General features: G+C 42.6%; 1 protein-coding gene across 1 annotated transcript in view; it reads left to right on the top strand.

The window, feature by feature from the left end:
* Window positions 1–20,896, top strand: part of LOC137320846 (isocitrate dehydrogenase [NADP], mitochondrial-like) — a 79,441-nt gene extending 58,545 nt beyond the window's left edge. The window contains exons 7-11 of the mRNA XM_067982741.1: window positions 5,676–5,827; window positions 13,059–13,171; window positions 16,067–16,164; window positions 17,401–17,493; window positions 19,048–20,896. Of these exons, the coding sequence (XP_067838842.1) occupies window positions 5,676–5,827; window positions 13,059–13,171; window positions 16,067–16,164; window positions 17,401–17,493; window positions 19,048–19,132 (541 nt within the window). The 3' untranslated portion in view covers window positions 19,133–20,896. The remainder of the gene's footprint in view (window positions 1–5,675; window positions 5,828–13,058; window positions 13,172–16,066; window positions 16,165–17,400; window positions 17,494–19,047) is intronic.
* Window positions 20,897–22,679: the final 1,783 nt, after the last annotated feature.

Genomic DNA, 22,679 nt, shown 5'->3' with positions numbered 1-22,679 from the left:
TCCAGAAGACATGATTATAAACTTTGCTTAAGGATCAATGCGATGTATTTTTCTCTGTTCACTAATGTTAGTGAAAAATTCAATGTGAGTGTTACAAATTCTAGTCTGCCTAAGATTTCTTCTCTGCTTCAGTGGTGTTAGTGACCCCCGCAAGCAGACTGAACATCTTATCTTTATGGGAGTTAACTCACGTAGATCTATATCGACTTGTACGACAGCATGATCTGGGTGTGTAACAACGATACCCCTTGTGATCTGAATGGCTATCCATCTTTTGCATGTATATGTTTTCAATTTCTCTGAAGGCAGACCAAGTTAGATGAAGCAAGTCTTAGCTGGAATTGGTAAACTATTACTCCACAGGAGGTTTTATTTTTTTTATTCGTTCACGGGATGTGGGCGTCGCTGGCGAGGCCAGCATTTATTGCCCATCCCTAATTGCCCTCGAGAAGGTGGTGGTGAGCCGCCTTCTTGAACCGCTGCAGTCCGTGTGGTGACGGTTCTCCCACAGTGCTGTTAGGAAGGGAGTTCCAGGATTTTGACCCAGCGACGATGAAGGAACGGCGATATATTTCCAAGTCGGGATGGTGTGTGACTTGGAGGAGAACGTGCAGGCGGTGTTGTTCCCATGTGGCTGCTGCCCTTGTCCTTCTAGGTGGTAGAGGTCGTGGGTTTGGGAGGTGCTGTCGAAGAAGCCTTGGCGAGTTGCTGCAGTGCATCCTGTGGATGGAACACACTGCAGCCACGGTGCGCCGGTGGTGAAGGGAGTGAATGTTTAGGGTGGTGGATGGGGTGCCAATCAAGCGGGCTGCTTTGTCCTGGATTGTGTCGAGCTTCTTGAGTGTTGTTGGCACTGCACTCATCCAGGCAAGTGGAGAGTATTCCATCACACTCCTGACTTAGATGATGGAAAGGCTTTGGGGAGTCAGGAGGTGAGTCACTCGCCACAGAATACGCAGCTTCTGACCTGCTCTTGTAGCCACAGTATTTATGTGGCTGGTCCAGTTAAGTTTCTGGTCAACGGTGACCCCCTGGATGTTGATGGTGAGGGATTCGGCGATGCCATTGAATGTCATGGGGAGGTGGTTAGACTCTCTCTTGTTGGAGATGGTCATTGCCTGGCACTTGTCTGGCGCTAATGTTGCTTGCCACTTATGAGCCCAAGCCTGGATGTTGTCCAGGTCTTGCTGCATGTGGGCACGGACTGCTTTATTATCTGAGGGGTTGCGAATGGAACTGAACACTGTGCAATCATCAGCGAACATCGCCATTTCTGACCTTATGATGGAGGGAAGGTCATTGATGAAGCAGCTGAAGATGGTTGGGCCTCGGACACTGACCTGAGGAACTCCTGCAGCAATGTCCTGGGGCTGAGATGATTGGCCTCCAACATCCACTACCATCTTCCTTTTGTGCTAGGTATGACTCCAGCCACTGGAGAGTTTTCCCCCTGATTTCCATTGACTTCAATCTATTAGGGCTCCTTGGTGCCACACTCGGTCAAATGCTGCCTTGATGTCAAGGGCAGTCACTCTCGCATCACCTCTGGAATTCAGCTCTTTTGTCCATGTTTGGACCAAGGCTGTAATGAGGTCTGGAACCGAGTGGTCCTGGCGGAACCCAAATTTGTTTTATTATTCCAGTTCACAAAATATTACATACCTCAAGTATCTCAGTGAGGTTTTAGGTATCGGCCTGCCGGATTTAAGTCGGGGCAGAACGTCCTGGTGTCTGCTCTCCACCTGCCTGGGTTAAACCCAGAAGTGGGTGTGTTGGAGCCGGGATGCGGTCCGGCTCCAAAACCTGTTATTTTAAGCTCCCACCCTCCCCCAACCCACTCGTTTTTGGGGTTTAAAATTTACCCCCTTTTCTCGGTATAATAACAGAAAAATAATGAACACGCTACGCTACTCCACTTCAGTGTTATTGACTTAGAATCATAGAATTATACAGTACAGAGGCCATTCAGCCCATCATTCTTGTGCCAGCTCTTTGAAAGAGCTATCCAAGTAGTCCCACTCTCCTGCTCTTTCCCCACAGCCCTGAAAATTTTTCCATTTTAAGTATATATCCAGTTCCGTTTTGAAAGCTACTATTGAATCTGCTTTCATCACCTTTTCAGGCAATACATTCCAGATCATAACAACTTGCTGTGTGGAAAAAAATTCTCCTCACCTCCCCTCTGATTCTTTTGCCAATTATTTTAAATTTGTGTCCTCTGTTTACTGACCCACCTGCCAGTGGAAACAGTTCCACAATTCATAATTTTGAACCCCTCTTTAAATTGCCTCTTAACCTTCTCTTCTCTCAGGAGAATGATCTAGCTTCTCCAGTTTCTCATTATAACTGAAATCCCTCATACCTGTTATCAATCTGCTAAATCTCCTCTGCACCCTCCCCAAGGCCTTAACATCCTTCCTAAAGTGTGATGCCCAGGATTGGACACAATACTTCAGCTGAGGCCTAACCAGTGATTTATAAATGTTTAGCATAACTTCCTTGTTTTTGTACTCTATGCTTCTATTTATAAAGCCAAGGATCCAGTATGCTTTTTTAACAGCCTTATCAACTTGTCCTGCCACCTTCAACAATTTGTGTGTGTGAACCTCCAGGTCTCTCTGTTCCTGCACCTCCTTTTAAAATTGTACCATTTAGTTTATATTGTTTCTCATCATTCTTCCTTCCAAAATGCATCACTTTACACTTCACTGCATTAAAATTCATCTGTCATGTGCCCGCCCATTTCACCAGTCTCTCTATGTTCTCCTGATGTCTGCTACTGTCATCCTTGCTATTTGCAACATTTCCAAGTTTTGTGTCATCTGCAAACTTTGAAATGGTGCCCCCTACACCCAAATCCAGGTCATTAATATATATCAAAAAGTGCAGTGGTCCCGATACTGACCTTGGGGGCCACCACTGAATACTCCCCTCCAGTATGAGAAACAACTGTTCCCCTACTCTGCTTCTTGCCTTTTAGCCAATTTTGTATCCACGCAGCCACTGCCCCTTTAATCTCATGGGCTTCAATTTTGCTAACAAGTCTATTATGTGGCATTTTATCAAACACCTTTTGAAAGTCCATATACAGAACATCAACTGCACTACCTTCATTGACCCTCTCCATTATTTCATCGAAGAATGTAATCAAGTTTGTCAGACACGATTTGTCTTTAACAAATCCTTATTGGCTGTCATTTATTATCCCAGGTTTTTCCAAGTGACACTTAATTTTCTCCCAAATGATGGTCTTTAAAAGTTTCCCCATCTCCGACGATAGGCTGACTGGCCTGTAGTTACCGGGTTTAGCCCTCTCCCCTTCTTTGAACAGGGATTTAACATGTGCAACCCTCTTCCTCTGGCACCACTCATATCCGAAAAGGATTGAAAGATTGTGGCCAGAGCCTCTGCTATTTCTACCCTCAGCAACCTAGGATGCATCCCATCCGGACCAGGTTAATTTTCTATTTTTTTTCAATTTATTGTATGTGGGCGTCGCTGGCAGAGCCAGCATTTATTGCCCACCCCTAATTACCCTTGAGAAGGTGGTGGTGAGCCGCCTTCTTGAACCGCTGCAGTCTGTGTGGCTTTTTGTAGCGGGATTGTCTAACTGAGTGGCTTGCTAGGCCATTTTAGAGGGCAGTTAAGAATCATCCACATTGCTGTGGGTCTGGAGTCACATACAGGCCAGACCAGGTAAGGACGGCAGGTTTCCTTCCCTAAAGGACATTAGTGAACCAGATTGGTTTTTACAACAATCCAGTAGTTACATAGTTACCATTACTGATTTTTTTTTTATTATTTAATTAACTGAATTTAAATTCCCCAGCTGCCGTGGCGGGATTTGAACTCATCTCCGATTATTAGTCCAGGCCTCTGGATTACTAGTCCAGAAACATATGCTACCGTACCCTTTGAGCGCTGCCAACATTTTAAGTACCTCCTCTTTATCTATTTTTATCCTATCAAATTTCTCTCTCCCATTCTCCTTTACTGTGACATTGGCAGCATTCTCTTTAGTGAAGACAGATGCATTGTACTCATTTAGTACCTCAGCCATGCCCTCTGCCATCACAAGAAGGTTTCCTTTTTGGTCCCTAATCGGCCCCACCCTTCCTTTGACTACCCTTTTACTCTTTATATGCTTATAAAAGACTTTAATGTTCCCTTTTATGATAACTGTTTAATTTTTGCTCATACTCTTTGCCCCTCTTATTTCCTTTTTCAGTTCTTCTCTTCACTTTCTGTATTCTGCTTAACAGACTAACTTCTCTATATTTTGAGTTCGCCTTTTCTTGGATCTTTTTGCCTCAGCAGCTTCTCTCTTGGAAAAGCTACAATCCTTTTTAGGTGTCTGTTACTCTGCTTTATTCTTGACAGCTGTCAGAACAAGATCAGAAACCTTACAACACAATGCGTGTGAGATGTTTATCAGTTACAGAGACAAGCTACCGAATTGCTAATTATTTACAGTCCAGGAAGAAGCAACATTGAAGCTAGACCATTAGCATCCTAACTACCTACCATCTCACTAAACTCAGGAAAACAAGTGAAAGTATAAGTCAGTTTAACAGTTGAGAGCAGATGCACTAAGCATAAAACATTAATTTAATCTTTTCACTGATTTCCTCCTCTGACAGTGTTGACTTCTTACTGGGATACGGTTTCACAGGTACTGGTACCTCATCCAAATGTGTTTTTTTATTCACGTGAGCCTTGACAGTAAATGTCGGCAGACTATCAGATCACGGAGGTGTTGCAACCGAGTGTAATCCCGTCCTCACCCAAACCCCATAATGTAAACTTCCAGCAGCAGTCATTGGAGAGGAGCATTATCCATGGCTTAAATTTTTCTTCGCTCCCTAACCCAAAGACACTGAAGACAAAAATAAAGGCCCCTATCACTTGCTATAACTCTCAGGCCATTAGCTTTCCATATGGCAACTCATCAGAAAGACTTATAAAGGAGGAAGCCCAGGCACCCTTAATCCTAAAAGGTCAGTTTTGTCATTCCATTCTTTTTTTTCTTGCCTTCCAACAGTGGTCATTTCAGATTTGAAATTGCACAGATTAGTGCATCTCTGCTTGGCAATCTGATGAGCATTTGTACCCTGCCTACAGTTTAACTGTGCAGGCACAGGATCCCCAGCAGGGGTCATGCTAGGCAACCATGTGTGAAAATTCGTAATGTTCCTGAGGGTAACCTAGAAGAGCCAATAATTTAACACTAGCTGGCTGGATCTTTTACCATTGAATACCAAATGTAAATTGTGCTTTCAGGTGGGCATATGTTGTAATCAAATCCTGAGGATTAACTACAGAAGCTCCCATCGTTAAAGTGCTCTGGTGATGCAAATTATATATAGCTCCCTCAGTGTAGAGAAGCCATATCAAACCTTACTAGAACGCTCTTCAATACATGTCCCAAAGGTAGGTATTAAACTTGAGTCAGTTGTATTTAACCAGGACACTACTGTGCAAATTCAGTTCCGTTTTGAGCTTGGTCTGATATACTAGCATTTTAATGAACTGTGAATAGTTTAGTCTTTTACTGTAAAGACGGAGGATCTTATTAGAATTTGGCACTCATTTATTACATGGGTGAAGAGATTGCAGTTATTAAATGTTTATGCCTACATCTCATCATTTATTGGCTGGTCTTTTTGCTCCAACAGACATTACAAAGCAGAGTTTGATAAGCTGGGTATCTGGTATGAACATCGGTTAATCGATGATATGGTGGCTCAGATGCTGAAGTCCTCAGGAGGTTTTGTCTGGGCTTGTAAGAACTACGACGGAGATGTTCAGTCTGACATTCTGGCACAAGGTAATTCTCATTTAAAGAGAGACAACTGATATTTGGCTCAGCTTACCTTAAAGCGTTTGCCATTAACAGCACTTTATTCACAAAGCTTTTGCCAAATACTTTATTTTGTAAATGGCTACTATATATAGGGTTATCTGCAGAAAAGTACAGACATTTGCAAAAAAAAGTATTTTGGTAAATGCATTGTGAATAGTGATTATGCTGATGAGCAGATAATGTGTGTGTATATGCATAATATAAGAAAAAGAAAACTGTAAATTAAAGTGTAAATACTTTCCTGGTTCCAGAGACATCAATCGCTCCCGTCAGCAGTCTAAGTATCTTATTTCATGCTACCCTACATCTATTTGTATGATAGCATAACCTGGAGATATAACAGTAATTCCCTCTTGTGACCTGAACCAGATTTTTGTGCCTTTTGCAGTTACTTCTTCAGTCATTCTGCAGATGGACCAAGCAAACATTTGGTGAGATGAGGCTTGATGTGCTTTATTTCACAGCACATGAACATACAGTTAAAGTCAAAACTCATTTATTCCATTCAACTTCACTTTGTTTCCTGTACATAAAGAAAATAATGAACTTGACACACTATTTCTCACAGGAGGACTGTCTTGCTTGTATTTTCAGAATGATCTTCTGTACAACTGCCATCCACAAGAAACTGAACTGTTGCATTTTGGCCCTAAGCCCAGGGCAGAACTTCCTCTCCCTGCAATCTGCTGCTTATTCTCCAGTCTACCTGACTCCCATATCAGCTTTCAGTCAAACTGACTAGCCCTATTCCACACCCAAGGGCAGAAATCATCAACCTAACTTGACAATGACCCCTTCTGAGTTCAAATAAATAGAGTTGTCACAGCAGCAATAATTATGAATGAGCAGTAGAACGTTAAAAACTTTATTTCATTGTCTGCAACACATTGGTTCAGGCACCCTGTCAGAATTTTGATCCTGAAACCAGACTGCGGTAAATCTGAAATAAAACAGAAAATGCTGGTCCACCATTGGCGGCAATGTGTTCAGCTGCCCAGGCCCTAAGCTCTGGAACTCCTCCTCTAAACCTCTCTGCCTCTTTACCTCTCTCTCCTCCTTTAAGATGGTCCTAGAAATTACTTCTTTAGCCAAGCTTTTGGTCACCTGTCCTAATATCTCCTTATGTGGCTCAGTGTCAAATTTTTTTTTTATTCGTTCATGGGATGCGGGCGTCACTGGCGAGGCCAACATTTATTGCCCATCCCTAATTGCCCTTGAGAAGGTGGTGTGATCTGCCTTCTTGAACCGCTGCAGTCCGTGTGGTGACGGTTCTCCCACAGTGCTGTTAGGAAGGGAGTTCCAGGATTTTTAACCAGCAACGATGAAGGAACGGCGATATATTTCCAAGTCGGGATGGTGCGTGACTTGGAGGGGAACATGCAGGTGGTGTTGTTCCCATGTGCCTGCTGCTCTTGTCCTTCTAGGTGGTAAAGGTCGAGGGTTTGGGAGGTGCTGTCGAAGAAGCCTTGGCGAGTTGCTGCAGTGCATCCTGTGGATGGAACACACTGCAGCCACAGTGCGCCGGTGGTGAAGAGAGTGAATGTTTAGGGTGGTGGATGGGGTGCCAATCAAGCGGGCTGCTTTGTCCTGGATTGTGTCGAGCTTCTTGAGTGTTGTTGGAGCTGCACTCATCCAGGCAAGTGGAGAGTATTCCATCACACTCCTGACTTGTGCCTTGTAGATGGTGGAAAGGCTTTGGGGAGTCAGGAGGTGAGTCACTCACCGCAGAATACCCAGCCTCTGACCTGCTCTTGTAGCCACAGTATTTATATGACTGGTCCAGTTAAGTTTCTGGTCAATGGTGACCCCCAGGATGTTGATGGTGTGGGATTCGGCGATGGTAATGCCATTGAATGTCAAGGGGAGGTGGTTAGACTCTCTCTTGGAGATTGTCATTGTCTGGCACGAATGTTACTTGCCACTTATGAGCCCAAGCCTGAATGTTGTCCAGGTCTTGCTGCATGTGGGCACGGACTGCTTCATTACCTGAGGGGTTGCGAATGGAACTGAACACTGTGCAATCATCAACGAACATTCCCATTTCTGACATTATGATGGACAGAAGGTCATTGATAAAGCAGCTGAAGATGGTTGGGCCTAGGACACTGCCCTGAGGAACTCCTGCAGCAATGTTCTAGGGCTGAGATGATTGGCCTCCAACAATCACTACCATCTTCCTTTGTGCTAGGTATGACTCCAGCCACTGGAGAGTTTTCCCCCGATTCCCATTGACTTCAATTTTACCAGGGCTCCTTGGTGCCACACTCGGTCAAATGCTGCCTTGATGTCAAGGGCAGTCACTCTCACCACACCTCTGGAATTCAGCTCTTTTGTCCATGTTTGGACCAAGGCTGTAATGAGGTCTGGAGCCGAGTGGTCCTGGTGGAACCCAAACTGAGCATCGGTGAGCAGGTTATTGGTGAGTAAGTGCCGCTTGATAGCACTGTTTGATAACACTACTGTGAAGCACCTTGGGATGTTTTACTACGTTAAAGGCGCTATATAAATGTAAGTTGTTGGTGTTGTTGTTGTCATTGTTGATGTTGAAATACACAGCAGGTCTGACAGCATCTGAAAAGGCAGATAATATTTCAAGTGGAGACCCCTCATCACAACTTCTGACCAAGAGTTTCCTCCTGAAACATTAACCTGTCTTTTCACTTGTTAAAAGCTCTGACCTGTTGTGTTATCAGTGTTTCCTGTTCTGCATTTTTCTGCAGTTTGTATTATTACATTTGGTTGGTAGTCATATTGAACTGAATCAAATTGAATTGTCCCATTTTATCAAAATGGTCCTAATTAAAGTCATAAAAGACATCGCCTGTGACTGTGACAGCGGTACATTATCCTATCCTTTCAGGAGCGAGATTAGAAAACATTTCTACACACAAAGGGTGGTAGAAGTTTGGAACTCTCTTCCGCAAACGGCAATTGATACTAGCTCAATTGCTAAATTTAAATCTGAGATAGATAGCTTTTTGGCAATCAAAGGTATTAAGGGATATGGGCCAAAGGCCCATCACAGATCACAGATCAGCCATGATCTTATCAAATGGCTGAGCAGGCACGAGGGGCTGAATGGCCTACTCCTGTTCCTATGTTCCTATGTAAATGCAAGTTGCTATAGTTAATGCTGTATTCATCTGCAAATAATTTTCAAAACCTTGTGTGGTAGTTGATGTTTCGAAGTAGTCCATACTTCTCCGTTAGTCTATTTGTTACTCATCAGCAGGGATGAGCTAGAGGGTTTTCATTCCTTCACATGAAAGGAAGTCACTTTCATGAAGAAGAAGTGAAATTATAATAAGGATCCCTTAATCTAAAATAGTGTTACTTCTGTATGTGTGGATATCAACAGGAAACATGGTTTTGAGAATCTGTTGACATTAAATGCACTTGTTTATAATGAGGAATAAAGCTGAGCTTCATCCTCCTACTACTCACAATTGTTTCTTATGGAGCTTTGTGGTACTCATTTTTCTGCTTTATTATTAATGAACAAGTTTATGGTCATGGCTACTACTCTCAGCAAATGTGGCAAATATGTGCCCTGCAAGAATTTCCAGTCAGCCAAGTCCAAGCTCTTGTAATAAGCAGAAACCTAGGGCATGATTTTTGCATGGAGCCAGGAACTGAGTGGATGGGTAGATTATCGCATGGGAAACCTGGAAGTTGAGTTAGCGTGCTGGATTCTGCGATCGCAATTCAATTAAAGGCAATTGATTTCACTTCCGGGTTTCCCTTGCGCCAGATTGACAAACTGGCTGTCTGTCAGGAGGGAAAGCAGTTTGGAATCGGAGAGGAGGGCGGGATAGATTGTGGACCATGGAGGACACAGTGGGGGTGGGGTCTGATGCCATAGGCCATTGGCAGGGGGTCTCAACAATTGGTGTGGGTGGGATCTCGACTGTTGAGCGAGGCCTCGGAATGCTGGTTTAATATCCTAATCAGCAATTTCTGAGATGGGGGTGGTTGAAGGTTAATGAGAGTTTGTGATCCTATGCCAGAATTTCTGCTAAGTGGTGGGGAGGAGAAGGTTTGTTGTTGTCCTAACCTGGAATTTCTGCTCTGTGTTTGTGGTCATATGCTGTGGGGATGCGTTTGACCTTATGGTCTTTTTTTGGGGGGTTGTTTCTGGATATGTACTCATTGGCTTGGTTCCCAATCTTTGCTCAGTGGGGTGGGGGGCCACGTTTATTATTCTACCGGGGGATGTAGAAAGTGATGCAATGGTGGTGCTGCTAGGGAGATGCTTCTTTTCATTGGTTGCAGTTCTTGCTTGTTGATCTCCCATGGCATCGCACATGGGGAGTCAAAACCAATGCAACTTTTCACGTCAATCAAGGGAGATTTGAACCAAGACAGGGAGTGGAGGGTGGAGAGAAAAGGGAGACTGTAAGAACAGAGAACGCAAACTGAATGAGGGGGAGAGGAAGGGTAGGGAAGGGAGAGGCAGTGAGGGGGAGGAATGGGGAGGGAAGAGAGGACAGATAGAGAGTGAGGACAGGGAAGGGGTGGGGTGAGGGAGAGATGAGGGGAGAGAAAGATGGTAAGGGAGAGGAGAGTGGGAAAATGAAAGAGTAGGGGAGGAATATAGAGGGAGCAGGAGGAAGGGAGAGGGAGAGAAGGAGAGGAGCAATTTCATGATCAGTGCAATATAAGTTAAATTCATTTTTTGAACTTCCTAACAGCACCAGCACTAGCATTAAAAGATGAAAACCATAACTGATGTCCCTGGCAGTTATTTACTGCTTCATGTGGGAAATGTGGCGGATTCAATCAAAGGGCCTATCAACCATTGCTGAGGGAAGACTCAGCTGAGGAAAAAGGAGCTTCAGGAACTCTGGTATTGAAAATAGATTTATTAGAGCAGATATGATGGAGAAGGAGAAAGTTAGAGAAAGGGATGAGGTATTTACTGGAAGTGGGATGGGAAGAAACACAAATAGTTGTGGGAGTTCGAGCTTGTAATAAATATCTACGGAAAACCTATTGCCAAAGATGGAGAGAGAGAGAAAGCCAGAAAAAGAAGGGAAGAGATGGACCACACAAAGGCAAATAATGGATGAGAATTGGAAACACATTTGGAATTCTATGATTTTTATTAGCACAGCAGCCAAGTTCTTATTAAATGTTATGATTCTTTCAAGTAACTTGACTGCAGATCTTGTCACCATTCTTAAAAATATAAGCTTGTGCACACACTTCACATTGATTCAGGATGTTAACAATTGATTATTTTCAGTTTATTTAATTGAGTGATGGCTGGAAGAGTGAATAGGGACCCAACACAAACAACTCTCAGCCAAATGTTTGCCTGAGAGACCAGCTGCAATCCCCGAGCTTTTCTTGAGATGTGTCAATCACAGGTTTAAAGGGCCAAATCAATTTCTGCATGAATCTCGCCTCCGTTTCACTGGCGAGTTTGAGAAGCCATGGGAAACCCATGCAAGCAAGGTCAAATTCATTTCTGGTTCAGAATGCACAAAAAATTACCTACCGTAAGTAGGTAAATTGCCCCTTTAATGATCCGCCCGGTGGCATTAATAGGGGATGCGACTTCCAGGTTACGGATGCGCAGGCACATCCAAATGCACCTGGGTTCAACCCAGAAGTGGGCATGTTAGAGCCGGGTTGCAGTCCCGCTGATGAAATCAACAGTTTTTACTACCCACCCCCCCCTCCCCTGTCTACCTCTTGAGGGTTAAAATGACGCCCCTAGTCTCTGCGGTAGATGTGAATGAGTGTGGCAGTCAGTCACTGCTGAGCCCTTATTGCTGAGCTTACTTTCCTAAAATATATTTTGTAGCAGACGTTGGAGGGGGGAAGGGAGAGAAGAACTGGAAGCTCTAAATTTGTGAAGATTTTATTTTTAGCAGTAAGGACAAACAAAAATCCATAAGCTGTTCGAACACTGTCAGTAAATGCATTGATATGGAAAGCATGGGCATTTTTCTCTCATTTAATGAGGTCAGCAGAAAATGTCACTGGACCTGAGGATAATATGATGCAGTGGGTTAAACACCAGTCTTTCACCTTTTTGGACCCAGATCCAAATCTAGCTCAAGACTGATTTGGGTGAATGTATCATCTTTCTGATTATAAGGGTTCTGTCCCAATTTGGTCCCTAGTGGTCATTGAACCACAGCGCAAAACTGCACCTAATTCTGCATTAATTAACTATCTCCTGAATGCCACAGGATGATTGGTAGGGGAAGTGGAAAAATGCTACACGGGTACAATATGAGGTGTTCTTCTTGAGCCTGAGACATATTGCTGGAGCAGAGTGGAAAAAGTATTGCATTGTAACCATTCTATTTTAGGCCTGGAAGTGCTTGATACTGAGGGTAAATTTTGTGAGGCTCCGTTGGTGGTGAGGAGCTTTTGCTGGAGATGGGCATGGGACATAAAATTGGGCATGTGGCTGATTCACTGTGCACTACATTCTGCAATGCACAATTTCAGAGGGCTGAATGAGGCAGCACTGCAGGCATGTATGCACGAGTCTCCTTCAAACAGCTGTTTATTAAAATTGGATCCCGCACTGAATCTCCTGACTTTGGGCAAGGCTTCAGCTGCTGCACACAACTTGCCCATATTAAATGGGCACATAAAGAGTCCTAGGACCTTAAGTAGGCTTAAAGGGAGATCACAGCTGGAGTTGTTGGTAAAAGTATTTGTTTATTTTGAATTTCGAATTACATTTAGCGGCATTTTGCCCAATGCATTATTTGCTGGGTAGCCTGCCATTTTTGCTTTTTTTTTCTGCCAATACTTCCTTCATTATTCTTGGTTCCTGCTGCCATTTAAATAGCACCGTAAAAAGTGGTGAGGATTGGAATTCCTTGGGATTTAGATGAGAATGCCAAGTTCATGAGGGGCCAACAAATGCAGGCACATTAACAATCATCTCTAGCGCCTGAAATGGCACGTTCCTGCAGTAATATCCGTCGCCTTGATGAGCATGAAAATGTACAAAAAAAAGAAACTGCCTAGAATTGCTACAAATCCTTGAGTTGGTGGTAATTTATTTTAAGCAAGCGTTTAGCCGAGTGCTGTGTGAAAACTACTTTTGAGTTTAATTTATGTTGGCAGTAACGTATTTTGAAGCTGTTTTGGGGAGAGGCCCACTAATACTAGGCTGTGTAGACTAATGTTCTGTCTAGTCTGTCACATTGAAATTGTTTGTCTGCAGGTTTTGGTTCTCTTGGGCTGATGACGTCGGTACTGATTTGTCCAGATGGGAAAACAATTGAAGCTGAGGCAGCTCATGGAACAGTTACTCGCCATTACAGAGAGCACCAGAAGGTCAGTGACCCTGCCTATGATAGCTAGAAGATAATGCAGTATGGAATGTTTTATCCATTCGTCTCCCCTGACAGCTGAAACTAGGCATCTGACCTTGTAGATGTAGTAAAAAGGGCGACCTGATTGAGAGGTCACCACCTCATGGCGTTTGTGTTTTTGTTTTAATTTCTAAATTCTGTTATTTTTAAATTACTCAAATCTTACTTCAACTGATACTTAAGGCTAAGACCTAATGCTGGTTGATTCTTTTAACTGGAGCCAATTGTAATTGAAATTAAAGTGAGTATCAGCGTGTCACAAGTGACTGCTATGATTGTGACATTGAATAATGTCATAAACCACTGCAGCAATGCTATGAGATATATACAAAGTCATTGAAATCAGTTCGGTTTGTTTGTTTACATTTTAAAACTTTCTTCTTATGGAAATATTATAAGTTCTTCCCTCTAAATTTTTGACTTGTTGTGATACCTCTATATGTGAGAAAACAGGCACATAGCCTGCTTCCAGACTGCTGCTGGTACCCCTGTAGATGACCGCCCAAAGACACTAGAGTCTCAGCATTTCACTGCTTGGAGTGGCTCAGATCAGGAGTTAAGCAGAGCAGGGCTGAACCTATGTCTCTACCCACTCTGCAGCTGTGCCCTTGCCCTGCTCTACTTGTGTTAGTCTTCTATACAAAATCCTTATGTGAAGGACAGCCCTGTAAACAGCATGTCTTATGGCAGAATATGTTTATTATTTCTAACCCAGATGTCCATTATTATACCTGTGAGGTTGCACATTTTTTCAATACTCCTGTCTCACCTGTATAGGCTTTCAGTCTGTCATTTTACTGCCCTTTTTACACAAGCATTAGTTGGATTTGGAGGTACTCTGAGGTATGTGCTCATGTGTAGCATAGCTGCGTGGTTCATCCAGTGACTATAATTATTTTTCTGGACGAATATATGGAATTTCATTCACACCTTGTATACTGGAGTCATTACAGTGATTTCACATAACAAGAATGACAATAATGGTGTGAAGATTTGCACTGGGACTGCATTGTACGAGAAGAAAAGTCGATTCTGGATTCAGTCTTCCCCAGTCGTTTTTATTAAATTGTTTGTTTTGTTTCTTGCTGGTTTGGAATCCTCCTCCTGCCCCCACCTCCCACCCACCCCGTCCCAACAATGCTTGATGTGGCCCATATATTCCAAGGCCCTTTTTTATGCTGATTCAGTCATCCGGGCAATTGTTTCCTGCCAATGGGATGAAAGCCCAGGGATTTGAAGGCTCAGAACCCAAGGAGCTGCACTTCCCTCCCTCATCCCTTTGTCCCTCCACCATTTCTCCCTCCCTTCACCCCATTATCTCTCCCTCCATACCCACTTTCTCTCTCCCTTCCTCCCACCTCTCTTTCGCCCTGCCTCTCTCCTCCCATTCCACATACCTCATATCCTTTGCCCATCCTCTTCTTCACCCCCCGACCCTGTTCTACCTTCCCCCTCTCGTCAACCACCTTCTAACTTTGCTGTACCTTCTACTACTGCCCTCCTGTGACATCCAGTATCACTGTCTTCTCTCATCCCTGGTCCAGTTATTCTTCACCCTCTAACCCCACTCACCTGAAGACTGCAATTCATCTGACCCTGTCCCTTCCATGTGCAATGTTACATGGGAGCAACTGGTAATATATTAAAAATCTAATGTCTGCTCACAAACCCAATCACCAGGCAATGACCATCTCCAACAAGAGAGTGTCCAACCACCTCCCCTTGACATTCAATGGCATTACCGTCGCTGAATCCCCCACCAACATCATCCTGGGGGTCACCATTGACCAGAAACTTAACTGGACCAGCCACATAAATATTGTGGTTACAAGAGCAGGTCAGAGGCTGGGTATTCTGTGGCGAGTGACTCGCCTCCTGACTCCCCAAAGCCTTTCCACCATCCATGAGGCACAAGTCAGGAGTGTGATGGAATACTCTCCACTTGCCTGGATGAGTGCAGCTCTAACAACACTCAAGAAGCTCAACACCATCCAGGACAAAGCAGCCCGCTTGATTGGCACCCCATCCACCACCCTAAACATTCACTCCCTTCACCACTGGCGCACCGTGGCTGCAATGTGTACCATCCACAGGATGCACTGCAGCAACTTGCCACGGCTTCTTTGACAGCATCTCCCAAACCCACGACCTCTACCACCTAGAAGGACAAGGGCAACAGGCACATGGGAACAACACTACCTGCACGTTCTCCTCCAAGTCACACACCATCCCAACTTGGAAATATATCGCCGCTCCTTCATCGTCGCTGGGTAAAAATCCTGGAACTCCCTACCTAACAGCACTGTGGGAGAACCTTCACCAAACGGACTGCAGCAGTTCAAGAAGGCGGCTCACCACCACCTTCTCGAGGGCAATTAGGGATGGGCAATAAATGCTGGCCTTGCCAGCGATGCCCACATCCCATGAATGAATAATAAAAAAAAATCCTATTGTCTTCTCCATTATAAATTCCACATTTATAATGGAAACTTGTCGCACTGTAATTATACTCTTCTTCCAGTGGAGATGCTGCAGCATCACCATTGGCTGGAGGGTATAATTATAGTGTGACATGTTTACATAGGCAGTATCCATTATAAATGTGGACATAGGAATTTATAATGGGATATATAAAATTAAGGATAGAATGTATGACTTTAAAATGGGGCTGTAGCAACATCTGTGCACCCTGGTCCTGATTTACCTTGGTCTTGTCCCCATGTGCAATGCCTGTGCGTGTGAATGGTGCGCGAACATTTTGCGAATCATAGTTTTGTTTTGAAGTACTAACCCAGGCTATGGTCAGCACTCCATAATGTGACTGTAAGCTGTTCTTTTTGTCTTGTTCTAACACCAGGGCAAAGCCACTAGCACAAACCCAATCGCCAGTATCTTTGCCTGGTCTCGGGGGCTAGAGCACAGAGCGAAACTCGATGGCAGTCAGCAACTTAAACAGTGAGTCTTTTGTATTTCTTGAAGGACACAATGAGTTGAGAATATCCACTAGTTTACAGTGAAAACATGACTGCACAGAATATTACACTGACAAGACTGGAATTTTTCACCTAGTGAGCAGTAGTGGGAAAACTCTGCTCTTGTATCTGACACTGAGGGAGCCTTTGTCCAGCATTAACTCTCACAAGGCTGGATTTTATGGTAATTCCAAGTGCCGCTACTGCTTTTCTTTCAGTCTTTTTAACGGATTAAAGTAGAGCTACTGTCTTAGGAGCCTGAGCACTTCTGGGCTAAGGTTCCGGTTTCTGACCAGTCCAGTGACCCCTGCTGGAAAGTGCATGTGTGTGGGCATCGTGTGACGGTGGATTCGGACTCAGCTGTGGCGCCTCCCCATATTTGTCAAAATCGCTGACTAGGCTCACACCTGTCCAGGGTGTCCTGCGCAAGTCGAGCTGCTTTCCCATCAGAGATCAATGCCTTCAGGAGAGGAGAAGGAAAAGGAATAACATTTGTCAAAAAAAACCACCCTATTAAAACCAATGAAAATCAAATTACATTTTTTAATTTTCTTTTGAATAAATCTTACATGTTTCTGCTGTCACTCTGGGCATTCACTATGTCCTCTCTTTTTTCCGTTTCCCTCCCTTTTGAAAGGGTCTGAATTTTCTGCACCTTCTACAGTGGCACATTTGAGCTGGAGAATTGGAGATATAATGCCAATTTCTACCAATGTGTAACATCAAGCCAACCACTTGTTTTAAAAAACCTTTAACCGTCATTTTATACTAGATCTATTATAGTATAATATTTCTTTATCCCAATCCTTACTACTTACACCATCAAGCCCCCCTCGTTATTTGCTGTGGTTTTGGGTAACAGGTATTTTGGACTTGAATGCAAATAATCACAAAATAATTTAGTGCAAACAGTACTTTAGGACACTTCAGGCCCAATGACCAGCTTTGACCAAGATAGCCAGGTCTTTGCCAGCACAGCAACTGAGCTGAGTCGTGCAGTGTGATTGCCTTACCAGTTGCCTCTTCCTGTATGCAAGAAAGCACCTGGTCTGGCTCATAGCATTTCCCAGAGTACGCTGCTGAAATCGGGCATTCCATCTAAGAATCATGCCCACAAACTCATTTGCTCCCACTCTGTGACATGATGCATTGAAGGATCATGTTGCCGTTGCATTGTGATACAACTGTCTGTCATTTATACTACATTACATTCTCCTAGGTTTGCTGACAAACTGGAGCAGGTGTGTGTAGAAACTGTGGAGAGTGGTATCATGACAAAGGACTTAGCAGCTTGCATTCATGGGCTGCAGAAGTAAGTTACTAATTTTTAAAAATAAAATAAAAATGCAGTTAATGCTGAATCTACAAATCAATTTAAAAGGCCTCTATCTAAACTAGAAGCAGAGGAATCCAAATTAAGATATGTGATTAGATAAGAAACAGGTTTAGAGCAGGCATGAGGGAATGCTCGTGAGAGGTGCATAAGGGTCCATAAGGTCAGTGATTTAACCCTTATTGTTTTTAATCTACATTAATGATCTGAGTACTGAAACTAATTGGAAACTGATCAAATTTACTAATGACACAAAAATAGAGGGAGAAGTAGAGGCAATTGGAGAAACACAAAGAAAATTAAATTTATCACCGATAAATGAAATGATTATACATAGGTTAAAAAATGTGGGACATGGAACACAATGAATGGAATTGAATTAGCACAGGTATAGTTAATCTGCTCTTACATTGATCTTAGAGGGTTCCAACTGAAAGATAAAGCAGGTTTTCCCGCAGCAAATCTTGGTGAAACTGCCAATCTACATGGGAATGTCTGCATGCACCGGACCTGTGTGTCAGGAACTGGTAGCAAAAGCACCCCGATAAGGGCAGTGTAACAGCATCTATGGAAAGGAGTGGGGTCTGGGAGTAATGGTTGCTACATCACTTTCAATGTCTGAACAGTGTGACAAATTTTTTTTTTAAAAGCTAATAAAATGCTAGGCTATGTATCCTAAAAGTAGAATATAAGACTAGAAATTATGATGTTTTACAATGCATTGGTCAGACCACACTTAAAATAATGTAATTTTGGGCACTGCACTACAAAAAGATAGACGGGCATTAGAAAGAGTTCAGAAAAAGGCGACAAGAGCAATCCCAAGAACGATGAGCTATGAGAAGAGTTGAGAGACTCTTGAGCCTTATAGAAGGCAGTTAATTAGGGAATGCATCAAAATATCTTGAAGTATTAGATGGTATATAGATACGGTAAACACATATCGGTGGGGCAAAAGATCTTGATTAGCTCAAATATCACTTATCTGTTAGTAACCAATTGACTAAATGTGAGCGAATCAAAAGTAGCAAAAAGTACCAATGAAGAATGAATAACCAATAGCAACAGAGAAAGGTAGGTTTCAAAATCCATCTGCATCATACAGTCAAAGAAATCAGACATAGACAGCAAAGGAGTTGGACAGAAATCAAGTATTTTTTTTAAAAGTCGCTTACTCCTTTCAACAAGCAGCTTGGCATATGTTCAAAAATCATGTAACACATGCAGGGCAGTGACAAACCAAAATTGTGTGTGTGTTTTTCTTTTGAGGAATAATCTAAATTAGGCCTAAATGCAATTTGCTCCACTCCTTCATTTCAATCTCTTGGTTTAGAATTGCTGGAGTATTCATGCCTGCCAGAGGGAGTAGTCGGTTGTAATAGTTATGTTACAGAACAATGGGCACCAGTTCAAACTGGATATGGTTGTAAAGGTCAAATTCTGTTGTTTGTGCCTGAGTCGAAAAGGATCTGAATGCTCAAAACTTGCTGCTGAAAGTTTCTATTAACATGCTGTAATTTCCTCCATTGCTAGTGTAAAACCCCGGCAGCACTACGTATACACTGAAGAATTTCTTGATGCCATCAAGGAAAACTTAGACAAGAAGTTGAGTCATTGAAACGGACTAAGAACAATGAAGCATCTTCAGGATTCATTCCAAGATGATTGTTACCCAGTGTTTTTTTGTGATGAAGATTTACGGCACTGAGGTTGACAATCGTTTAGACAGGATTTGCTTTGGTTTGAGGTGAAGTTGCATTCATTATGTGTATTTGAACATGGGGTTTTTTTAATAAAAAATATTCAGTTTCATCTGCTGCCCTTAATTCCTTCCTTTGCAGCAGCAGTTTTGGTACAAAACAACTAATAGGTTCTGACACTGCACGAAACTGTTACCTGTGACAGCAGAAGTGAGCCAATTACAACTTCTCTTTATGCCAATTCAAACTGTTCAGTAACCATTGAAACTTTGTTCTTATATTGATTTTTTTTTAAATAAAAGGAGCAGTGTGTTTTTATAATGAAAATATGTTTTTTTAAATGTGCTGCTCTAATACCACTTTAATTCTTGCAGGTTCAGATCAGCTAGAGTCACAGACCAGAATGTCTGTGAAAGAGGTGCAATTGGGTGGGAACCTGCTGTCAGCATGGCCAACCTATATTTAAAATGGCAGCCTTGACAGTAAGAATTCTAAAACTCTGAGTGTGGGTGGGGGGATTAAAATTAAACGGATTTATAGGTAATTATGTCACAATCTTTACACCTTATTTATTGATATCACCATTCATTAACTACACAGCGTCCTAGATAACAAAGAAGGACTGAAAATGAAATTAAACTACTAACAATTCCACATTATTATGGATTATAGAAAATAGTGGATGCATGGCAGAGATATCAAAGTTGTTACCTTATCTACCTGCCTGCCCCTCTAGTCAAATCTACCTCTTAGATGACAGCACAGTCCTGCTCTCAAAGTCAGGAAAAGCTACTGGGAGATCAAGCTTATCCTCGCCTACCTTACAATGTAAACTTAGTCTATTCCGTATGGCAAGGATGGACTGATTTTACATTACAGGAAGGTTTGGTACAACTTTGCCTCCCACTAGCATTCCCTGACTCCAGCTATGATCAAGAACAGGATCTAAAGAAACTTTACAGAGGCATGGCAGAAAGGACAGACACAGGCAGGCACATCAGGTTGGGAGAATGTGGAAGCAGAGGGACAGACATACATGGGGACATTGGGACTTGCATGTATTGAACAAGAAAGAGGAAATCAGATGTAGATCTGTGGATAAACTGAACTAAGTGGAATTATCTTCAGTTTCGGAAGTGAGAAAATGTAAAGCTGAAGAATTCAGTGGTGTGATGCACAGAGAAACAAGAAACAAAAGCAGTGTAAAATAGAGTCAATAATGAAGAACAGCAAGATTGGGAAATGGCAAGCAATTAGGGAGTAAACAGCAGTTCTAGATATTGTGGTAAAATATTTGATCACAGGGGAGGGATGGATTAAAAACCCACTTGACAATTCATTTTAACAGGATTCCTGTTTTGTACCCATGCTGACTTTTTCTCACTAAAATTGTCAACTTGAGGAATTTCACCACAGTGGTTCCTGCTTTTATGTAAATACACATCCTGAAAGCCGTGGAAGCACCTTTTTTTTTGGTGTAATCACAATTGAGTGTATATAGATAAAAGCAAATAGAAATACAGAAGATTGAAAGGTGTGGTCCACAAACAGTGTCTGATCAAGATATGGGAGCTCTCGTTGAATCTTGTGATCAGGTTATGACCTGTCCATTATCCATGGGTATCTATTATTTTCTATTCCATGCAATTTTAATAAAATAGATACTTGTCTTTGAAAATCAATTATGGTAGAATCACTAATTTCAATTTTGTCAATGACGCTAATTAAGGAATAAATATCCTTTTAGTATTTTTATTATAATTCTGAAAACTGGAGCTGTACCATATAAACTTGCTTTGGAAAGTGCCAGAAGCTTTCCCTACATTTATTGCAATACTGTTAGTCTCAATGGTACACGATTCCTGAATGATAGGGTTCTGCAAACACTAAAGGTTTAGAAAGAATGTACAGCACAGAAACAGGCCATTCAGCCGAACAAGTCCATGCCTGTGTTTATGCCCCATGTGAGCCTCCTCCCACCCTTCTTCATCTAACCCTATCAACATATCCTTCTATTCCTTTCACTCTCATGTGTTTATCTAGCTTCCCCTTAAATGGATCTATGCTAGTCGCCTCAACTACCCCTTGTGGTAGCAAGTTCCACATTCTTACCACTCTCTGGGTGAAGAAGCTTCTCCTGAATTCTGTATTGGATTTGTCAGTGACTATCTTATATTTATGGCCCCTAGTTCTGGACTCTCCCGCAAGTGGAAACATCTTCTCTATGTCTACCCTATCGAACCCTTTCGTAATCTTGAAGACCTCTATCAGGTCACCCCTCAGTCTTCTCTTTTCTAGAGAAAAGAGCCCCTGATAGGTATAACCTCTCATTTCTGGTATTATCCTAGTAAATATTTTTTGCACCTTCTCCAGTGCCTTTATATCCTTTTTATAGTGTGGAGACCAGAACTGTTTGCAGTGCTCCAAGGTTCTGTACAAGTTTAGCATAACTTCTCTGCTTTTCAATTCTATCCCTGTGCTTGGTTTCCTTTTTAATGGTCTTATTAACCAGCATTACTACTTTGTGATTTGTGTATCTGTGCTCCTAAATCAGTCTGCTCCTCTACCCTGTTTAAACTCTTACTTTCCATCTTCATTTTAATTTTTCCCATAGTCTTCTGCCCTCTTCTGACATTTGCTGGGATACAGGTCTACATGTGCTAATAGCCCTCCTCAATGCCCTCAAATGAGGCATTTTGAATAGTAGTGCAGAAATACTTAATGCAGTTGTCTGGAATCCTTTTATACTATCAAAGTAGGTACAGCACAAGAGGAGGCTCTGTGAAAGAGCTATCCCATCAGTCCCATTCCCCTGCTCTTTCCCCATAGCCCTGTAATTTTTTTCCCTTCGAGTATTTATCCAATTCCCTTTTGAAAGTTACAATTGAATCTGCTTCCACCACCCTTTCAGGCAGTGCATTCCAGACCATTACAACTCACTGCGTAAAAAAATGTTTCCTCATGTCGTCTCTGACTCTTTCGCTGATCGTCTTGATCCCCAGGACCTGATGGCCTACATCCAAGGGTTCTAAAAGAGGTGGCTGCAGAGGTAGTGGATACATTGGTTTTGATCTTCCAAAATTCCCTAGATTCTAGAATAGTCCCAGCAGATTGGAAGGTAGCAAATGTAACCCCGCTATTCAAGAAAGGAGTGGAAAGAGAAAACGGGGAACTACGGGCCAGTTAGCCTGACATCAGTCATTGGGAAGATGCTGGAATTCATCATTAAGGAAGTAGTAGCAGGGCACTTAGAAAATCATAATATGATTAGGCAGAGTCAACATGGTTTTGTGAAAGGGAAATTGTGTTTAACAAATTTATTAGAGTTTTTTGAGGATGTAACTAGCAGGGCAGATAAAGGGGAATCAGTGAATGTAGTATATTTGGATTTCCAAAAGGCATTTGATAAGGTGCCACATAAAAGGTTGCTACGCAAGATAAGCGCTCACAGGGTTGGGGTTGATA

Source organism: Heptranchias perlo, chromosome 4 (genome assembly GCF_035084215.1).
Source record: "Heptranchias perlo isolate sHepPer1 chromosome 4, sHepPer1.hap1, whole genome shotgun sequence".
NCBI classification, from domain to species: domain Eukaryota; kingdom Metazoa; phylum Chordata; class Chondrichthyes; order Hexanchiformes; family Hexanchidae; genus Heptranchias; species Heptranchias perlo.
This window is presented reverse-complemented; position numbering and strand designations above follow the sequence as displayed.